This window comes from Papio anubis, chromosome 2 (assembly GCF_008728515.1).
Source record: "Papio anubis isolate 15944 chromosome 2, Panubis1.0, whole genome shotgun sequence".
NCBI lineage: Eukaryota > Metazoa > Chordata > Mammalia > Primates > Cercopithecidae > Papio > Papio anubis.
Genome location: NC_044977.1, coordinates 92,045,618 through 92,065,678, shown reverse-complemented (window position 1 = coordinate 92,065,678; position 20,061 = coordinate 92,045,618). Strand labels below are relative to the sequence as shown.

General features: G+C 52.4%; 1 protein-coding gene across 9 annotated transcripts in view; it reads right to left on the bottom strand.

Moving 5' to 3' along the window:
- Positions 1 to 1,382: 1,382 nt before the first annotated feature.
- The window catches only part of PFKFB4 (6-phosphofructo-2-kinase/fructose-2,6-biphosphatase 4), a 42,794-nt gene continuing 24,115 nt past the window's right edge, over positions 1,383 to 20,061 (bottom strand). For 5 of the 9 annotated variants that reach the window (XM_021934435.2, XM_021934439.2, XM_021934434.2 and 2 more), the window contains 8 exons: positions 19,634 to 19,755; positions 16,779 to 16,986; positions 15,981 to 16,127; positions 9,520 to 9,624; positions 7,664 to 7,793; positions 7,500 to 7,562; positions 5,648 to 5,712; positions 1,383 to 3,543 (listed from right to left, as the gene is read on the bottom strand). In XM_021934435.2, coding sequence (XP_021790127.1) covers positions 3,484 to 3,543; positions 5,648 to 5,712; positions 7,500 to 7,562; positions 7,664 to 7,793; positions 9,520 to 9,624; positions 15,981 to 16,127; positions 16,779 to 16,986; positions 19,634 to 19,755 — 900 coding nt within the window. In that variant the 3' untranslated portion in view covers positions 1,383 to 3,483. Of the gene's footprint in view, positions 3,544 to 5,647; positions 5,713 to 7,499; positions 7,585 to 7,663; positions 7,794 to 8,852; positions 8,976 to 9,519; positions 9,625 to 15,980; positions 16,128 to 16,778; positions 16,987 to 19,633; positions 19,756 to 20,061 lie in introns of those variants that run through there. The other 4 variants (XR_002520389.2, XM_021934437.2, XM_031663374.1 and 1 more) reach the window with 4 other exon arrangements.

The window sequence follows — 20,061 nt, the reverse complement described above, 5'->3', positions numbered from 1 at the left end:
AAAAAAATAAAATAAAATACAAAACAAATATCCTGTGACCTTATATGATGGCTATTATTTCCCAGTAACCCAAAATGCTACTCAACACAATAATATAATTGCCCTTTCTAGGTTATAGTATAACACTGGACCTGAAGAAAAACTCCGATATTGTTATATTTCATTCCTTTTGTTGTTTTCTACTAATATCTTCAAAACCTTCTTCCAAAAGTGCTGAGAAGCCTCAAAGAGAGTCAGGTGTCCACCCTAGGAACTCAGTGCCAAGACACAGGTGAGGAGCCTGAAGCTGTCCTCCAAGCTCTCATCAGGTGGAGGTTAGTCACCACCTGAATGCAAGGCTGCCTCTCCCTCAGACCCCTTGGCATAGTTGCAGAAGGCAGAAACATAGCTGCTGGCCACCCAAACCACCCAGAAGCAGGCCAGCCACAGCCATCCTCTGCCCTGACACACTGGGAGGAGCACAGGTGGGCACCTGGCGATGCCCTGCCCCATCTTGTCCACAGAGGAGCCCCCCTACAACCCACTTCCCGGAAAGCCAGCTGCAGGGCAGGAAGTATGGACAGCCCCATGACGTTCTGAGGTATGGGAAAAAGAACACCCTGCCCCTTGTCTCCACCTTCCCCACCCCAGACGCAGATGACAAAGAAAATACCAGAACAGGCTGGGCACAGTGGTTCACGCCTGTAATCCCAGCACTTTGGGAGGCGGAGGCGGGTGGATCACCTGAGGTCGGGAGTTCGAGACAAGCCTGACCAACATGGAAAAACCCTGTCTCCACTAAAAATGTAAAAATTAGCTGGGTGTGATGGCGCATGCCTGTAATCCCAGCTGCTCAGGGAGGCCGAGGCAGGAGAATCGCTTGAACCCGGGGCGGAGGTTGCAGTGAGGCGAGATTGTGCCATTGCACTCCAGCCTGGGCAACAAGAGAGAAACTCCGTCTCCAAAAATAAAAATAAAAAAAAAAGAAAAATACCAAAACAGTGGTCAGCATGCCCTCACCCACAGCCTCATGTAGCCACTACATCCTCGACCCAGCCCCCAGGGACCCTTCCCCAAGAATGCCGCATTTGGAGCCCACATTCCTAGGGACCTCAGAATCCTTCCTTTAACAGTGCTCCACTCCAGCTTCACCGCCCCCTCCACATCTGCCTCTTGTTCAGGGACAACGGCCCCATACCCCAGGTCAGCCCAGGGAAGACTCAGGCCCCTTGTGCCAGGCCAGGGCTCACTCCAGGGCAGCACCATTCCTCTTCAGTGAGAGTGAACATGGGGGTGGAAGCTGAACCAAGGATCCCAACACAGAGCTTCGAGGAAGACCACAGCACCAGGCATCGACAAAGCAGGCCAGAAAAAAAAACACTTCACAAATGGAGAACTGGCTATCAAATACAACCTGAGATTATTTTTTAAAAAGTATTTATTGCAAAGAATGCTGGACACAGTGTTGCATGTGGCTGAGATTCGATACCATCCATTCTGGGGAACTCGGGAAAATATCTGCAACATGGGCACGCCAGCCCGCATGGCCGAAATGTGGCAGCCAATCAGCCATGCCACAGCCCATGCGGAGACCATGCCAGGGCAAAGGCCGGGGGGCTGCCCCCACTCATGCCCTGATCCCTGGACGTCCCTCTGCCGTGTCCCCAGTCCTTGTAATGCATCCAGTCCAGCAGCTCCTAACTCCCCTCTGTACACAGAGAGAAAAGGCCTCGGTGGTCTCACCTCAGGTGACATCCAGAGGTACATGCACTGTTGCTGACCAAGGGGACCCACTATGGCTAACAAGTGAGTGTGTCCAGGTGACAAAAGTCACCGAAACTCCAAAAGACACAGAAGCAAAGGCTGCAGTCCCCATCCCCCAAAGGGAGTGGCATGGTCCTTGGGCTGTGGATCTAAAGGGTTTGGGGCTCTGACAGATGAGTGTGGAAGGAGGATCCTGCCCCTGCTCCGCCTTGGACATCTCTTAGGAGAGCAGCACACAAGGATGAGAGATCACCAGCCAGGGCCAGGGATGCTAACTTCTCTCAGGGGCAGGTGGCATCTGCAGGCTGCAAAGCCCTGGGAGGCTGGAAAGATGTGCTACGTTCCAGGCACAGGCCAGGTAAGGCTCCGGACACAAAGGACTTGGGATCCAGGGGCCTGACTTCCCCAGAGTCCACCTGTGGACAGCAGGGCACCCGATTACCAGTCCAGACACTTTCTGACCCAGCACCACAACTTGCCAGCCAGTGTTTGCCAGCTGTAAACAGACTGCCCAGGCTGCCTCTCTGGGACCAAAAGAACTCGGGGGCGTGACAGACACTGGACTACACAAGGCCATTTTCACCAGACTCACCAGACTCACATGCACATGAATGGAAAGCTGTGCTGCAGCTGGGAAAATCCTCCCTTGCCCAGGGACTGCCTATGGGTTCTGCCTTCTCCCTTCCTCAGGCCCACAGGCAGAAGTCAACAAACACCAGAAAAGTTTTACAGGACCATACAAGTGTTTCTGAATCATTTATGGCAAATGCATGTCTCTGCCACCAGTGTACATTCCTGTGTGGACACGGGCAGCAACAGGTGAGAGGCCACCTCCCCATCGGCTGCCAGTGTTCACAGCCAGGGAAGGGGAGAGGGGGCGGCAGCCTCTCCCTCAAGCACTTCGGTGTGTGCACCAGGAAGGTAACTCGTATGCCTACCCTGTCTTGAGGTGGTTTTACTGTGAGAGCAGGCCTGAAGGGGCATCCCTGGCCACCAGCTCCCCTAAGCATACCTAAGTAGCTGGGTACATGCACAACAGGGGAGGGGCGACCACAACTGCCCCCCTGCCTGCACACTTCTGTGCATTGCAATGTGCCGAAGCAAGCGCATTGCTTCCATGAATGCCTGCAAATAAGGGTGACATGGATACAAGGGCCTGGCCAGTGGCTGCCTGGGAAGCATCTGCTGTGGTTGGGGCTCTAGTTCCTGGTGGGTAAGGATGGGAAGGGCTCTCCCTCTCACCAGAGGCAGCAGAAGCTCAGGGCCCCATGAACACCTGGCCTCTGGCTCAGGCAGTGGCCACAGAGAGGATGGTAGAGGCCCTGCGGAGAGTCACTAGGTCCACGCTGGGCAGTGGGGCCACAGTAGGAACATCACAGCAAGCACTTTCCTTTCACATTGTAGGGTTTCACACTTCACAAAGCCAACTGAGCTGGCGAGAGTGAACACCTAAGAGCTGCGCTGGAAGAACCTGGGGCTGGGCAACCTCCGCACAGCCCATGCAGATGCAGTCTGGTCAAGGGACTCTTAGCAGCAGGTCAGGAGCCATGCACAACCTTGTTGCCGACTGTCAACAAAGAGCCAGGTGCGCTGGGGCGGGGGTTCTGGGTTCCGCCAGCCATATGTGGCTTCAAGAATATCCCTGCATGGCATGGTGACTGTCACACACACTGGAGGGCCTGGAATGACCCCCTCTGCAGAGACCAGTGCCTGCCTAGTGGTCACAGTGGATGAACGTAGTCACTGGTGAGCAGGCACCGTGACAAGGGCTTCCTCTGGAGGTCTTGAGATGTCCACGTTCTGTACAATAAAAACACAGAGCGTTCACTCCATAGCAGGAATAGATGAGAGGCCTGCTGTCTACCTTCCTTATCACTGTGGCTCGTCAGGCTTCACATTCTCACTGTAGCAGCCCTGGCCGCAAGACTCTAGAACGCAAGCTTCCCTGAGAATGCATGGCCAAGAGCTCCGTGCCACACAGTGGGTGGACGGACAATAGAACAAAGGTGCGGTGGAGGATGCCACCACGTTTTCTGCTCCACTGCAGCCAGGTCAGGCAATACCCAAAGCAAGGCTGCCACCTCCTCCTATCTTAGGGCTGGGTCAATTGAGGAGGAATGCCTGACTTGGGGATTTTATCCTCATTTTTGGGGCAGGGATGGGGTTCAGCTCCTGGGGGTGCCTCCATCCTGGTTTAAAGGGTGGGCACACAGGTGTCAGAGGTGCCCCAGAAGCCTAAGGGCATTTCCTGGTCTGCAGCCCGGTCTGTCCCCTCAGAACTGGGGCACAGGGCCTCCTGAAGCCCTCAGCTATAGACAGCCCCCACCAACTTGCAGAGCTCAGTCCCATCCTTGGCCTGTCGGGCTCAGGGTGTCTCAGGCCTGAGGAACAGGGAATCTGAAACTTCCCTTAGCTCTCTGAGGCTGTCTTATGTTCCCCCGAGCCTGGTGACCCTCCTCCCAGCTGTGGGCCCTGGAACCATCACCTGCAGGAGCAGGTCACTGATGACCTGAGCTGCTGCCTTATGCAACATGACATGCCCAGATCTGCAGGGAGAGAGACGTGGCCCCCATGGCCCACAGCCTGGGCTCATAGGACCGGCCCCTGGAATCGTAGGGGCAGGTATAATTCTTATTGCTGGGCAGGCTTCCTGAGGCACCCCTTTTCCACCACAGCCTGCCCCAACGGATGGGCCGGAAGGGAGCCATCAAGGAACCTGGGGTTAGTAGCAGTTTGCCTCTGAGAAGCACCCACCCATAGTGGGCAGAGTGACCATCAGTCACACTATGGTGATGGACTGGCAGGGTCAGCTCCCAAGGGCTGCCAGGCCCAGGGGCCTCTCTTACCATCACTCTGTCAGCACTGGGGGCCCAGTGCCATCTGGGCCTTCCTTGGCCCAAAGGATGCCAGTTGGGAGGTGCCTTCCCCTGTGACTTGTGGGTACTAAATTGGGCCTGGGCTGAACTTGGCCAAGACATGCACGGACTCTCAGAGCAATGGGAAGAGAGGCCTGCAGGGTAACTGGTCCTGCTTGGGGGCAGTGGTGTTGGGAAGGGACAGGACACATCTACACAGCTATGCTATGAGGTCCAAGGCCAGATGTCCTGGTCCAGTTCAAGGCCTGCACCCTCAGCAGGGACCCAGAGCCGAAGCAGGCCCCATCATGGATGGCAACAGGCATCACTGAGGCCCAGGAGCCTTCTCCGTGCAATGGACTCCAGGAACTGGGACCAGGGCTCCCAGAAGTATAGGTCCTACCCTTGGCCCCAATGGGAGAGGGAGCCACCATTGTAGAGGGACCCCACATGGGACCAAGAGTGGTTCTGAGCTACACTCTGAGGAGCTTCTACTTTCCACAAGGCACTTGGGGAGCACAGGTGGTGACTGCTCTTCTGGACCAAGGTCTCCATCCCATGCGGAGGCCCCTTCAGCATCTGCATGGCCCTTTCCCCAAAAGCGCATGATCCCATTTTGATTTTTAAAGGTGCTGTGGTTAGAAAAGGGGCTCATGAGGCCTCAGCTGCAGGGATGGGGAGTGGGAAGAGTAAGCCTCATTCTTAGCCTCCAGCCTCTTTCTCACTGAGCCCAAGGGCCCCCTTGACTTAGACCTCCAAGGAGCTGCTGGGGAGCCCTGTGGCTCCTCAGGTCCTGGGGGTCCAACCACACCCAAGCTCAGGCACTCCTGAGCCTGGTGGCTCAGCATCAGGGATTTCCCCATCGCCAGGGCAGGTGCCTTGGGAAGGGCTGATGCAGGCCCCACCCTGCTGATAGGACAACAGTCTTGGCAGAAGATTCAAGCTCCCTCTGGCAGGTGCCCCAGCTGGGCCTGGCCCTGGAGGATGTGCAGTCTGGACACCCCCACATCAGGAACACCCCACTACCCCAGCAGTGACCCCATTGCTACCTGAGGCCTGTCCCGGTGCGTGTTCACAGCGGCCACATTCAGGAATATGGACTCCACTTTACAACCTGCCAAAGGGAAGATACAAATCCATCCCCACTCCTGAAAGGCAGCTGAGCCACAGAAGCTAGAAACTTCTCTTGGACGGGGGTCTGGGTGTGTGGAATGGAGCAGCCATCTCAGCCTCACTCTAGTTCTTCCACTTTAGGCAGCTCTGGGGAGCCCCGGGAGGAAGGACGAGACACCCTGCCAGACCCATACTTATCCATATGTGGCGGCCCAGACAGGGCCACGCAGAGGCCCCAGGCTCCCCAACCCCAGGGCCGAGAGGGATCGGGGGAGCAGCAGGCCTAAGCTGAGGTCACTGACTCTCAAAGTCTTCAGGGCCCCCAAACCACCCACATCCCAACTCTACCATGCAAGGCCCAGTCAACCACGTGCCAGGTGCACAGTGCAATGGGTGATGAGGCCATTATCACACACTGGAGTGACATCAGCTGCCACTGGGCTTCACAGCCATTCCCCCAAGAGCACCTGTGTTAAAGGTGAAGAGCTAAGACCTGAGAGATGAAGTTGCCTGAGGTCTCTGCTGGTATAGCAAGAGGCAGGGGTGGGACTCACACTGCCCTGCACCCAGAATAAAGTCCGGGCCCTGGGGACCATGGGGCCTTGTGGGGGTTTGGAAAAATCAGTAGAAAAGCCCCTCATGCAGGTAGGCAATGGGTAAGCAAAGTCACTGGGGAGGCCTTCTGTGGCCACATAAACTTTTTCACGACAAAGTTTTTTTTTTTTTGAGACGGAGCCTCACTCTGTCGACCAGGCTGGAGTGTAGTGGCGCGATCTTGGCTCACTGCAAGCTCCGCCTCCCAGGTTCACGCCATTCTCCTGTCTCAGCCTCCTGAGTAGCTGTGACTACAGGCGCCCGCCACCATGCCCGGCTAATTTTTTTGTATTTTTAGTAGAGATGGGGTTTTACCGTGTTAGCCAGGATGGTCTCGATCTCCTGACCTTGTGATCCGCCCACCTCGGCCTCCCAAAATGCTGGGATTACAGGCGTGAGCCACCGCGCCCGGCCCCACAACAAACTTTTTTTTTTTTTTTTTTTTTGAGATGGAGTCTCGCTCTGTCGCCCGGGCTGGAGTGCAGTGGCCATATCTCAGCTCACTGCAAGCTCCGCCTCCCGGGTTCCCGCCATTCTCCTGCCTCAGCCTCCCGAGTAGCTGGGACTACAGGCGCCCGCCACCTCGCCCGGCTAATTTTTGTATTTTTTAGTAGAGACGGGGTTTCACCGTGTTAGCCAGGATGGTCTCGATCTCCTGACCTCGTGATCCGCCCGTCTCGGCCTCCCAAAGTGCTGGGATTACAGGCTTGAGCCACCGCGCCCAGCCCACAACAAACTTTTTAAAGGCAAATTAGGGCCGGGGATGGTAGCTCATGACGGTAGCTCATGCCTGTAATCCCAGCACTTTGGGAGGCCAAGGTAGGTAGATTACCTAAGGTCAGGAGTTCAAGACCAGCCTGACAACATGGTGAAACCCTGTCTCTATTAAAAATACAAAAATTAGCTGGGTATGGTGGCAGGCACCTGTAATCCCAGCTACTCGGGAGGCTGAGGCAAGAGAATCACTTGAACCTAGGAGGTGGAGGTTGCAGTGAGCCGAGATCACGCCATTGCACTGCAGCCTGGGTGACAGAGCAAGACTCCGTCTGAAAGAAGAAAAACATATTGGGAAAGGTAGTGGGTGAAGGAATGGGTTCCTAACACAATTTTCCAGGAATTTGGAGAAAATCATGGAACTGTGCAGAGATCCAAGGTCATGGCTACCCATGGTCAATGTTCAGGAAGCTTCCTTACCGTATGCCACAGGGGTCAGCTTCAGGACTGTGTGCAGTGGACACTTGAGGTAGGGCAGTTGTTCTGTAGACACAGAGGGGGATGGCTAGCACACCAGAAATGCCTGGTGACAGTACCTACCTTCTCACACAACCCTCCCACCTCCCCCGGGGCATGGCCCGCACCTGCTGCCTTGTCGAGGAAGTAGGCCAGCAGGCAGCGCATCACAGCCTGGTGGCAGATCACCAGCACATTCTCTTGCCTCTCCAGCTCCATGATGACAGGCTCCAGTCTCTGGACCAGGTCCTCGTAGGACTGCAAGGGCAAGCAGAGAGGTGTCCCTCAGGCCCGGCTCCGGGGGAGGGACAGACACATCCTGGACACTGGGCCACCTACCACTCCTACAGCTGCTCACCATTCTGGGAAGCTGTGACTGGGCCTCCTCCAGCCTAGCCTTCTGAGGGCATGGGGGTGGGCAGCTGAGGAAAGGGGCCACCTCTCCCATCTCAGGGCCAGGTTCTGGTAGGATTGAGAGTGCAGAGCTAGGCCTCAGGCTCCATCCCAGGGTCCATCTCAGTGCTCACCCATGGGGCTCTGCACTGAATCCTCAGCTATGGAATTAATGTGACTGGAGAACACTCTGCCTGCTTCCAGCCCACAGCAAAGAGAGTGTACCAACAAAAGTGCAGGGGAAGAGAGCAAAGACCAGGAACTTTCTGGAGTGTGACTCATCAGAAACAGTTGGGGTCCCCAGGAACTATCCTCAGTCTACCTGCCCAGTATCTTCCCCCTATGCCTGCCACGATGTACGGTTTGGGCCCCTGCTGGGCCTCTCGACTTCGCAGGTTTAGATTTTCATCCGTTTCATCCTTCTGCACACAATGAGTGGTCCTTCAAAAATGGCCTCCAGCAGTTGGAATTGAATGTACCCCGAGCTTTGATTAGGAAGCAAGAATGACACACTGATTTGTGCCAGCTCCTGGTAGTTCTGAGAAAATCCTAGATCAGTTCTTTTGGTAACATGAATTTCTCAACCAATTCTCCTCCCTGTATTCTCAAGTTTGAGCAGCCAGCTGCTTTGTTTCTCCTGACCGTTATCTGGGTTAGTTCTAAATCTGAACTTGGCCTCACAACATGATGTGGGGAATAATTAATGTTTCCAAGAGCTATACTATCCTGAGGATGGTACAGTATAGGGGCCTGTGAGCCTAGTTTCTGCGTGGAGGTGCTTCTACATGTGTACATATACGTGTACATATGTGTGTTGATGGGGGGTATTTTTATTTGGCCCCTGCCCCAGGCCACCTCCTGGAATTGGAAGGAGATGCCTCAGTCAAGGTGACCCTCAGTTTCTGACCTGGGGCTGGGGCTGACCTCTGTCAGAGAAGGTGACAAGTGCAGTGGCTTGTGGTAGCCAACTCATGTGTGGAAGGTCTCCCCGGGTCTGGTGCCAGGGCTGGGGGTGGTGCCTGGAGCCACAGGGAGGATGGGCTCAGCCTGTGACAAAAGGAAGCATCCAAAGGAAGGGTGAGGCCCGAGACAGGGACGTGAATGAGCTGAGACCCAAGTCCCAGGTCTGCCATGGTCTCCCCAACTCCCCAGCCATTTGAGCACCCTGGAAAGGGCCGACAACTCCCTGGGAAAGGAGCTGGCCTGGGAATTCCAGGGGACAGCTCACTGTCTATAGGGGTCCCAGGAAAGCCTAACCCCACAGACCCCCCACCTCAGGCCCTGCTCTTCCGAATTCTCCACCCCTGGGAAGGGGAAAGACAAGAATGGAGAGCAGGGAGCCAAAGGTCTCCGGGTTGAAGGTCTGCCCTACACAGTACTGCCCACCCCACACCTGAGGAAGGGACTAAGGCCTGGGCCGCACAGCTGGGAAGGGGTGGAAATGAACCACACACCCAGGCTGGCCTGCCTCTGAGACCAGGCCCCTTCTGCTACCCCCGCAGCCCCTGTAGAGCCCCACAGGCCCTCAGCCACAGGTGGTACTCCCAGGCGGGTGGTAGGTGGCTGGGACTAAGCCCCAAATCCCACGTACCTCCCCTTTAGGGTACCGGTACCGGTACTTGTCCTGGTCCCGCAGGGCGAACTCCAGTGGATAATTATCCTGAATTTCCTCATAGGTCATTTCCTCACAGACGCCCTAGGGAGATACCACAGTCATCACACCTCCTACAATGCCTAGAAGACAAGCCTTGGGGGTGTTTGGGGTGAGGCAGCATCAAGCAGAGGAGACCAAATTCATGGGCATTTCCTGGGCAAAGGGAACAGAAACCTGTCCAGGGAAGGGAGGCCCTCTAGGAACACTGATCATTGGTGGTTCCTTGTTTGTAAAAAGCTACCAGGACAGCCTTGTCCACCTATCCATCACCCATCCAATACATACAGAGATGCTATGTGTTTTTTCTTTTCTGTGCTGTGAAAATACTTCTCGTGAGTATAGGTTGTTATGCAAACTATGATGGAAAACTTCACTTGTGTTATTTGGGATACACACACACACACATACATACACACACAGCATAGATCATCTTCTACAAATGCCATTAAAAAAAAAAAAAAAAAAGCTGACCGGGCATGATGGCTCACGCCTGTAATCCCAGCACTTTGGGAGGCTGAGGAGGTCAGGAGTTCAAGATCAGCCTGGCCAACATGGTGGAGGAGGCAGTGGTTGCAGTGAGTTGAGATTGGGCCACTGCACTCCAGCCTGGGCAACAGAGAGACTCCCTCTCAAAAAAAAAAAAAAAAGAAAAGTTGGTTGGGCATGTAATCCCAGCACTTTGGGAGGCCGAAGCAGGTGGATCACCTAAGATCAGGAGTTCAAGGCCAGCATGGTCAACATGATGAATCCCCATCTCTACTAAAAATACAAAAATTAGTCAGGTGTGGTGGCGCACGCCTATAGGCAGGAGAATCACACGTACCCAGGAGGTGGAGATTGCAGTGAGCCGAGATCGCACCACTGCACTCCAGCCTGGGGAAGAGAGTGAGACTCTGTCTCAAAAAAAAAAAAAAAGATGGGGACATATTGTATTAGAGTGGGTCCTAAATTCAATCATTGGTGTCCTTTTAAGAACGCCATGTAGGCCAGGTGCGGTGGCTCATGCCTGCAACCCCAGCACTCTGGGAGGCTGAGGCGGGTGGATCATAAGGTCAGGAGTCTGAGACCAGCCTGGCCAATATGATGAAACCCCGTCTCTACTAAAAAAATACAAAAATTAGCTGGGTGTGGTGGCACACATCTATAGTCCCAGCTAGTTGGGAGGCTGAGGCAGAAGAATCTCTTGAACCTGGGAGGCAGAGGTTGCAGTGAGCTGAGATCGTGCCACTGCACTCCAGCCTGGGCAACAGAGTGAGACTCCGTCTCAAAAAAAAAAAAAAAAAAAAAAAGAATGCCATGTGAAGGCACGGACAGACACACATAGGGAAGAAAGCCATGTGACGACAGCCACCAGACAGAGGTGGGATTGGAATGATGAGGCTATGAGCCAAGAAATACCAAGGATTGCTGGCAACAACTGGAAACTAGGAAGAGGTGAGGAAGGTTCTTTATTAGCACCTTCAGAGGGAGCACAGCCCTGCTGAGGCCTTCATTTCAGACTTCCAGCCTCCAGAATTGTGAGAGAATCAATTCATGTCATTTTAAGCCACTCATCTGTAGTGCTTTGTTACGGCAGCCCTAGTAAACTAATACATACATTTTTTTTATATTTAGTGGTTCTTTTGTTTTGTTTCGTTTTGTTTTTTGGGACAGTCTTACTCTGTCACCCAGACTGGAGTCCAGTGGTGTGATCTTGGCTCACTGCAGCCTCAAACTTCCCAGGCTCAGGTGATCCTCTCACCTCAGCCTCCCAAGTAGCTGGGACTACAGGCGTGCACCACCACACTTGAATACTAACACGTATTTTGGTACCAGGAAGTGAAGTGCTGCTGGCTGCTGTAATAAAGAACTAAAAATGTGGAAGTGGTTATGAAATTGGATAGTGGGTAGAGGCTGGAAGAATTTTGTGGTGCATGATAAAAACCTTAGACTGTCTTAAAGAGACTGTTAGTAGAAATTTAGACATGAAAGATTATTCTGGTGAAGGCACAGAAGGAAGTGAAGAGGAAGACAGAGAAAGCTTCCATTTTTTTTTTTTTTTTGAGACAGGGTCTCGCTCTGTTGCCCACGTTGGAGTGCAGTGGTGCAATCTCAGCTCACTGCAACCTCCGCCTCCTGTATTCAAACAATTCTCCTGCCTCAGCCTCCTGAGTGCTGGGATTACAGGCAGAGGCCACCACGGCTGGCTAATTTTTTGTATTTTTAGAAGAGACGGGGTTTTGTCATGTTGACCAGGCTGGTCTTGAACTCCTGGCCTCAAGTGATCTGCCCGCCTCAGCCTCCCAAAGTGCTGGAATTGCAGGCATGAGCCACTGCGCCTGGCCTATGCTCTTTATTCTAAAGAAAATGATACAAAAATGTTAAAAATAAAAGGGAAAAAAAATACAATAAAAAAATATGGACAGGTTGGGCATGGTGGTTCATGCCTGTAATCTCAGCACTTTGGGAGGCCAAGGAAGGAGGATCGCTTGAGCCCAGGAGTTCAAGACCACCCTGGGCAACATAGCAAGACCACATCTCTAAAAATTTTTTAAATTTAGGACAGGTGCAGTGGCTCACACCCGTAATACTAGCAATTTGAGAGGCCGAGGTGGGATCACCTGAGGTCAGGAGTTTGAGACCAGCCTGACCAACATGGAGAAACCACATCTCTGCTAAAAATACAAAATTAGCCAGGCTTGGTGGCTCATTCCTGTAATCCCAGCTACTCGGGAGGCTGAGGCAGGAGAATCACTTGAAACTGGGAGGCAGAAATTTTTTTTTTTTAATTTTGAGAGGGAGTTTTGCTCTTGTTGCCCAGGCTGGAGTGCAGTGGCACGATCTTGGCTCACCACAACCTCCACCTCCCGGGTCTCGAACTCCCGAGCTCAGGTGATCTGCCCACCGTGGCCTCCCAAAGTGCTGGGATTACAGGCATAAGCCACCACACCTGGCCAAAATTTTTTTTTTTTTCTTAATTTAGCTGGGCACAGTGATGTGCGCCTGTAGTCTTAGCTACTTGGGAGGCTGAGGTAGGAGGATTACTTGAACTCGGGAGGTCAAGGCTGCAGTGAACTGTGATGGTGCCATAGGGCTCCAGCCAGGACAACAGAGCAAGACTCTGTCGCTTAAAAAAAAAAAAGAAAAAGAAAAAATTATATGGACAGAAAGCAGGAATAACAAATCAAAACCACAATGCAATACCACACCCATTAGGATGGCTACTATTTAAAAAGAAAAGAAAAGAAAACAACAAGTGTTGACGAGGATGTGGAGAAATTGGAACCCGTGTGCACTTCTGGTAGAAATGTAAAATGATGCAGCTGCCATGGGAAACAGTACAGCAGTTCCTCAAAAAAATAAAAGCAGATGCCGGGCACGGTGGCTCATGCCTGTAATCCCAGCACTTTGGAAGGCTGAGGCAGGTGGATCGCCTGAGGTCAGGAATTCGAGACCAGTCTGACCAACATGTGAAACCCCATTGCTACTAAAAATACAAAAAAATTAGCTAGGCGTGGTGGTGTGCGCCTACAATCCCAGCTACTCGGAAGGCTGAGACAGGGGAATTGCCTGAACCAGGGAGGTGGAGGTTGCAGTGACCTGAGATCGCGCCTTGCCCTCCAGCCTGGGCGACAGAGCAAGACTCCGTTTCAAAAATAAATAAATAAATAAAATAAAAATAAAAACAGAATTACCATAGGATCTGGCAATTTTACTTCTAGGTCTATACCAAAAACAACTGAATTGAGAGCAGGGTCTCAAAGAGACATTTGTATCCATGTTCATAGCTGCATTATCCACAATAGCTAAAAAGTGGAAGCTGTCCAAGTGTCCATTGGCAGATGAATGGATACAGGAAATGTGGTATACAATAGAATCTTATTCTGCCTTAAAAAGGAAGAAAATTCTTCAGGTTGGGTGTGGTGATTCACACTTGTAATCTGAGCACTTTGGGAGGCCAAGGTGGTAGAATCGCTTGAGGCTAGGAGTTTGGGACCAGCCTGGGCAACATAGCGAGCCTCCCTTCTCTACAAAAAATAAAAGAATTAGCTAGGCATGGTGGTGTACACTTGCCAGTCCCAGCTACAAAGGAGGCTAAGACAAGAGAATCATTGAGTCTAGGAGTTTGAGGCTGCAGTGATTGCTGCATTGCACTGTAGCCTGGGTGACAGAGTGAGATGCTGTCTTGAAAAAAAAAGGGGGAAGGAAACTCTTGTGCAAGCTGCAACCTGGATGAACCTTGAGGATGTTACGCTAACTGAAGTAACCAGTTACAAAAAGACAAATACTATATATGATTTCACTTACATGAGATGTATAAAGTAGTCAAAGTCATAAAGACAAAGTGGTTGCCAGGGGCTGGGAGTAGCAAATAGAGTTATTGTTTTTCTTTTTTAAATTTTTTTAGAGATGGGGTCTCATATGTTGCCCAGGCTGGAGTGCAAGGGCCATTGGTGAATGCAATCATAGCACACTACAGCCTCAAACTCATGGGCTCAAGCAATCCTCCCACCTGAGCCTCCCAAGTACCTGGGACTACAGGTATGAACCAACACATCTGGCTTGAGTTATTGTTCAATGGGTACAGAGTTTCTGTTTTACAAGATTAAAAGAGTTCTGCAGATGCATGGTGGTGATGGTTGCATAACATTGTAAATATACTTCATAGCCCTGAAATGTACACTTCAAAACAGCTATGATGATAAATTTTATGTTATGTGTATTTTACTACAGTAAAAAAAAAAAAAAATGGAAAAACAAAAGCAGAGGTGGTAATATTCAGATTAGTCAAAGTATATATCCACAGCAAAACTTTTCATATTGAAATGGGAACCACCCATAATACAGACCAAGCCACGATGGAGCAGCTGGTACCAGATTTGCTCTGGCCCCAACTAAAACAACTATTATTTAAAAAAGGACGGCCGGGCGCGGTGGCTCAAGCCTGTAATCCCAGCACTTTGGGAGGCCGAGACGGGCGGATCACGAGGTCAGGAGATCGAGACCACACTGGCAGCCTCGGCGATGTGGTGAAACCTTGTCTCTACTAAAAATACAAAATTTAGCTGGTGTGGTGGCGGGTGCCTGTAATCCCAGCTACTCTGGAGGCGGAGGCACGAGAATCACTTGAACCCGGGAGGTGAAGGTGGCAGTGAGCCGAGATCGTGCCATTGCACTCCAGCCTGGACAACAAGAGCAAACCTCCGTCTCAAATAAATAAATAAATAAATAAATAAATAAAAGGACAAATCAAACAACTGTTTTTAGACACGAGACTAGGCAGGACTGTGATCCTTGAGAAAAGGGAAGCAAGCAGAGGGGAAGAGGCAGCAGCTTACTGCCCAGAGGCACTTCCTGGACTTCAGAGCCAAGCACCATGCAGAAATAATGAAAGATTCGAGAAAGGAAAAAAGTGGAATTCCCGGAGCTTTGAAACACCATATCTGATATGAAAAGTTCACTGGATGGGTTTAATAAAAATGCAGAAGTGGCCGGGCGCGGTGGCTCACGCCTATAATCCCAGCACTTTGGGAGGCTGAGGCGGGCAGATCACAAGGTCAGGAGATCGAGACCACGGTGAAACCCCGTCTCTACTAAAAAATACAAAAAATTAGCCGGGCGCGGTTGTGGGTGCCTGCAGTCCCAGCTACTCGGGAGGCTGAGCCAGGAGAATGGTGGGAACCCGGGAGGCGGAGCTTGCAGTGAGCCGAGATCGCGCCACTGCACTCCAGCCTGGGCGACAGAGCGAGACTCCGTCTCAAAAAAATAAATAAATAAATAAATAAATAAATAAATAAATAAAAATGCAGAAGTAAAGATAAGTGAACTAAAGCTCAGAAGGAAAAAAAGACTGAGAAAAAATGAACAGAAGAAAGAAAAAAACCAGAAGTTCAGTGACCTATGGGATGATACTGGACAGTTGGCCAGGTTGGAGTCAAACTCCTGACTTCAGGTGATGAGCCCACCTCAGCTTCCCAAAGTGCTAGGATTGCAGGCGTGAGCCACCGCTCCGGGCCAGAACAGCATCTTTAAAGAGACAAAGGCCGTGCTGGTTCACCTCATTTGTGTCTCCAGATCCCTGGCAGGTTGGCTATGGCTGACTGCAGCTACCAAGCTCCCCTGGCCGCTGATTTCTTGTTGAGCTAGACCATGAGGAACCCTAGCAGGAGGCCACAGGGAGGGAGGAGAGTAAGGTTGAGGTGTCATTCCCAGGCTCACTCCTGAGAATGGTCTAGGGCTCACCCAAGGTCCCATCCTGTTAGGCTGCCCTTTCCTCTCTGCTCCCAGCCCCTAGGTTCCTGTATCCTTTCTCTCTCCTCTCCTTTGCCCAAGGGGAGCAATGGTCACTGTTGTTACAATGCGATGCATCGGCCCTGCGGTGTCCGGGAAGCAGACAGGGAGGGAGGGACGGTAACTACCGCGTCAATCTCGTTGAGGACCTTCCACTGTTCATAGGGCACACCTAGCGCCTCAGCCGTCTGGATTGTCCTCTTCATCTGGCTTGTCCAGACCTTCAGATCCTTGATATTCTGGTCACTGATGAACTGGGCCAGACTCTTGGCAAACTGAAATACATCATAAGCAAACTCAGACCCACAGGTCCTGGGATGCCCTTAAAGCATCCCACAGCCGCAGGGTTCATGAGATCATCCTCACCTTGAACACTCACTACAGGTTTGGTAAAAAGCATGAACTAACTTGTCAGTGACACACATGCTGATACACAAGAACACAGTGCTGTTCTTGTCCACCCTCCCAGACCCTGAGCACAGTAGCGCAGTTCCAGCTGTGACTCATCAGGGCCACTGCCTCCCCACAACCAGGTGCCCTGTGCTTCGTGACCACTGAGGTCTCACTATCTCCCCTGGACTGCGACACAGCCATCTGCTACACTGTATGGACTCAGGTCGCTCCAAGGGTGGCATGCCTCTGACAAAAGGGGCTCAACGAGTGACAGTTCACACGGACACCAGAGATTTGCCTGTTGCTTGGTGACCTTCCTTACACGATGGGAAGATTCTAGGCTGAATGAAGGTCATTCACCTCGACTGCACATTAAAAGAATGGAAGCCCCACCCCCAAAAAATACAAATAAAAAATAAAGAAAAAAAAAAAGAATGGGAGCCCAGCCCCAGCACACACACACATGCATAAACCTAGCCATGCAGAGGTACAAATGCAGGCCCATGTGCACACGCAGGCACACATGCACTGACCTCCCTGCCCCGGGGGGACAGTCCTGGGTCCCCGCCAATCCGGCCCTTGAGGTTGAGCTCACTCTCCCCGTGCCGGCAGAGGTAGATGGAGCGGGGGGTCACGTGGATGTTCATGAGGTAATATACGATGCGGCTCTGGATGTGGTCAGCTACACGGTTCACCACGTAGCTCTGACCCACATCCATGATCTTGATATAGGACAGGTCCCTGTCCACAGAGAAGGTAGAAAGAAGCCTGTGAGTGTGGCCAGGGTCCTCACAGAGCACGTCTGGCCAGCCACAGAGTCGCTGCGAGGCCTTGCACCTCTGACCACCAGAGATTACAACCCTCAGGACCGTCAGCTGGTGTGCAAGTGATGGGGGTGAGGCGGGAGCAACACAGTGAGTGTGACGCACAGGCAAACCCTGTGGGAGACAGGAGATGGGAGGTGCTCGTCACTCATCATGCTTCCCAAAGGTGACATCCAAAGTTGGGGGTCCGCCATACCACACCATGACTTTCTCCGCTGCTCATGTGTCCCTGGGGCCCCTCTGGCCTACCTCCGAGTTCTCAACACACTGTCTGTAAGTTGAACCAAGAGACAGGTTTCCCCAGAGTTGTTGACTTGAGAGTAGCTGGCAAATGCTCCACGCCCCCACTCTTCCTGGCCAGCCATCCAAGGACCTGGCCTTTCCTTCCCGTGACCTCCTCCCACTACAGCCCAGTCCAGGTCATCCAAGTGTGCTGAGCAGCTGCCACACCCCACCCTGGGCAGCTGGTGGACGAGACAAGAAGCACAGGAGGATGGTGCCGGTGGTGGCAGCCGATAAGTCCAGCTCAGCCACTTTCCGTGCTCTGGATCCGTGTGGCACTGCAGCTTGGACAGCACACTGATCAGTCTCTGTGGGGGTGCAGGGTGTGGGGTGCACGGTGGGCTCTGGTTCAGGCCGAGAGTCCTCTGGATATTCTCAGTTGAGCTCTCACTGTCTGGACCTTGGGACCTTGGTTTGGGGGTGTCGTGATGACACCACCATAAAAGCAAGAGCAATGCTTACTGACAAACCACCACTCCAGACAAATGGATCACACCACAGAACCATGAAAAGAAATGCTGTGTGGGGGAACCATGAAAGCCACAGAGAGACCCAGGCGGCAGAGGCCATTCAGCTCAGGCCCGGCCTGGGCTGGCTCCAGAACCCAGCTGAGGACACTGCTCTATGCACACCCCAAAAGCATTCATCTCAGAGTTGCTTATGTTTCTTGGTTTACGTGCATCCTTTTTTTGTTTTTGAGACAGGGTCTCACTCTGTCACCTAGACTGGAGTGCAGTGGTGCAATCACAACTCACTGCAGCCTTGACCTCCCTGGGGTTAGGTGATTCTCCCACCTCAGCCTCCTGAGTAGCTGGGACAACAGGGGTGCGCCACCACGCCAGGCTAATTTTTTTTTTTTTTTTGAGACGGAGTCTCACTCTGTCGCCCAGGCTGCAGTGCAGTGACCGGATCTCAGCTCACTGCAAGCTCCGCCTCCCGGGTTTACGCCATTCTCCTGCCTCAGCCTCCCGAGTAGCTGGGACTACAGGCGCCCGCCACCTCGCCCGGCTAGTTTTTCGTATTTTCAGTAGAGACGGGGTTTCACCGTGTTAGCCAGGATGGTCTCGATCTCCTGACCTCGTGATCCGCCCGTCTTGGCCTCCCAAAGTGCTGGGATTACAGGCTTGAGCCACCGCGCCCGGCCAGGCTAATTTTTTTTTTTTTTGAGACAGAGTCTTGCTCTGTCGCCCAGGCTGGAGTGCAGTGGCGTGATCTCGGCTCACTGCAAGCTCCACCTCCCGGGTTCACGCCATTCTTCTGCCTCATCCTCCCGAGTAGCTGGGACTACAGGTGCCCGCCACCACGCCCGGCTAATTTGTTTGTATTTTTAGTAGAGACGGGGTTTCACTGTGTTAGCCAGGATAGTCTCGACCTCCTGACCTTGTGATCCACCCACCTCGGTCTCCCAAAGTGCTGGGATTACAGGCGTGAGCCACTGCGCCCGGCCGCCAGGCTAATTTTTGTATTTTTTGTAGAGATAGGGTTTCATCATGTTGCCCAGGCTGGTCTCAAAATCCTGGGATTAAGGAATCCTCCCGCCTCATCCTCCCAAAGTGCTAGGATTACAGGCATGAGCCACTCTGCCCGGCCTGTATTACAGATGCTTATAGAATTATAGAACCCAAGCACAAGTTTGTATTCCAGCCTTTTCACTGAATGCAGTGTTATATTTTCCCATGTCTCTCCACAATGACGAATTATGATGACTGTAATACTTCACCAAGTATTACATTCTGTGATGTAATACTTCACATTATTATTTACCCAGCCCACTGCCCCATGTGTTCTGTAAGACAGGATTTGGTAAACTATGGCCAGACAGTCAAATTCAGCTGCGGGCTGTTTTTATCAAGTTTTACTGGAACACAGCTATACCCATTGATTTACATATCATCTATGTTTCATTTGTACTGTGACAGCAGAGCAAGTGCCTGCAACAGAGGCTGTACATCCTCCAAGGTCTAAATAAAATATTTACTTTCTGATCTTTGACAGAAAATATTTGCCAACCCCTGCTTTAAGACCCCCTGCATAGAAATTCGGCTTGATTTCATGATGGAATAGTATAAAATCCTGACTCGCAGAGTTTCGGATGAGGTAGCAGGTGTTCTGCAAGTCACCTCTGGCCAAAAATTTCTGCCCCAAGGAAATAAACAAGAAAATCAGACCATCTCTGCTTTTTGGTCCCCCAGCCACCACCATGGGGAGCCACAGGAGGCAACCAAGTATGACCCCTGCTGCCCGCCATCGCAGCTGCAGGGCCTGGCGCTGCCCTGACTCACCTATCCAGGTCCTCATCTAGCGACTCGTAGGAGTTCTCATAGCACTCAATGCGCCTCATGAAGTCCTCGGTAGCCTCGTCACTGTCGCGGTTAACATAGTCAGGGCTGCCCAGTTTCACTTGCTGCCGGAGCCAGGCACAGAGCAAGGACATATCAGGGTCAGAAGCCAGGCGGGGCCAGAGACCAAGGAGACTGCGGGGCAGGGGGCTGGAGGAGGTTGGGCCAGAGACCAGGGCGGGGACCTGAGGCTGGAAGCTGAGGTTGGGGGCTGGTCCAGCAGCTCCCTGGTCTGAGTTCTCATACGAGTGCAGAGAGGATATCACTAAGGGTCCAGGGATTGAAGTCCCTCATCCTTGTGGGTACGGGGGAGGCCTAGAGGCCTTTCCCCACCCTGAACTCTCATTTCCCCAGACCCAGATGGCCATTCC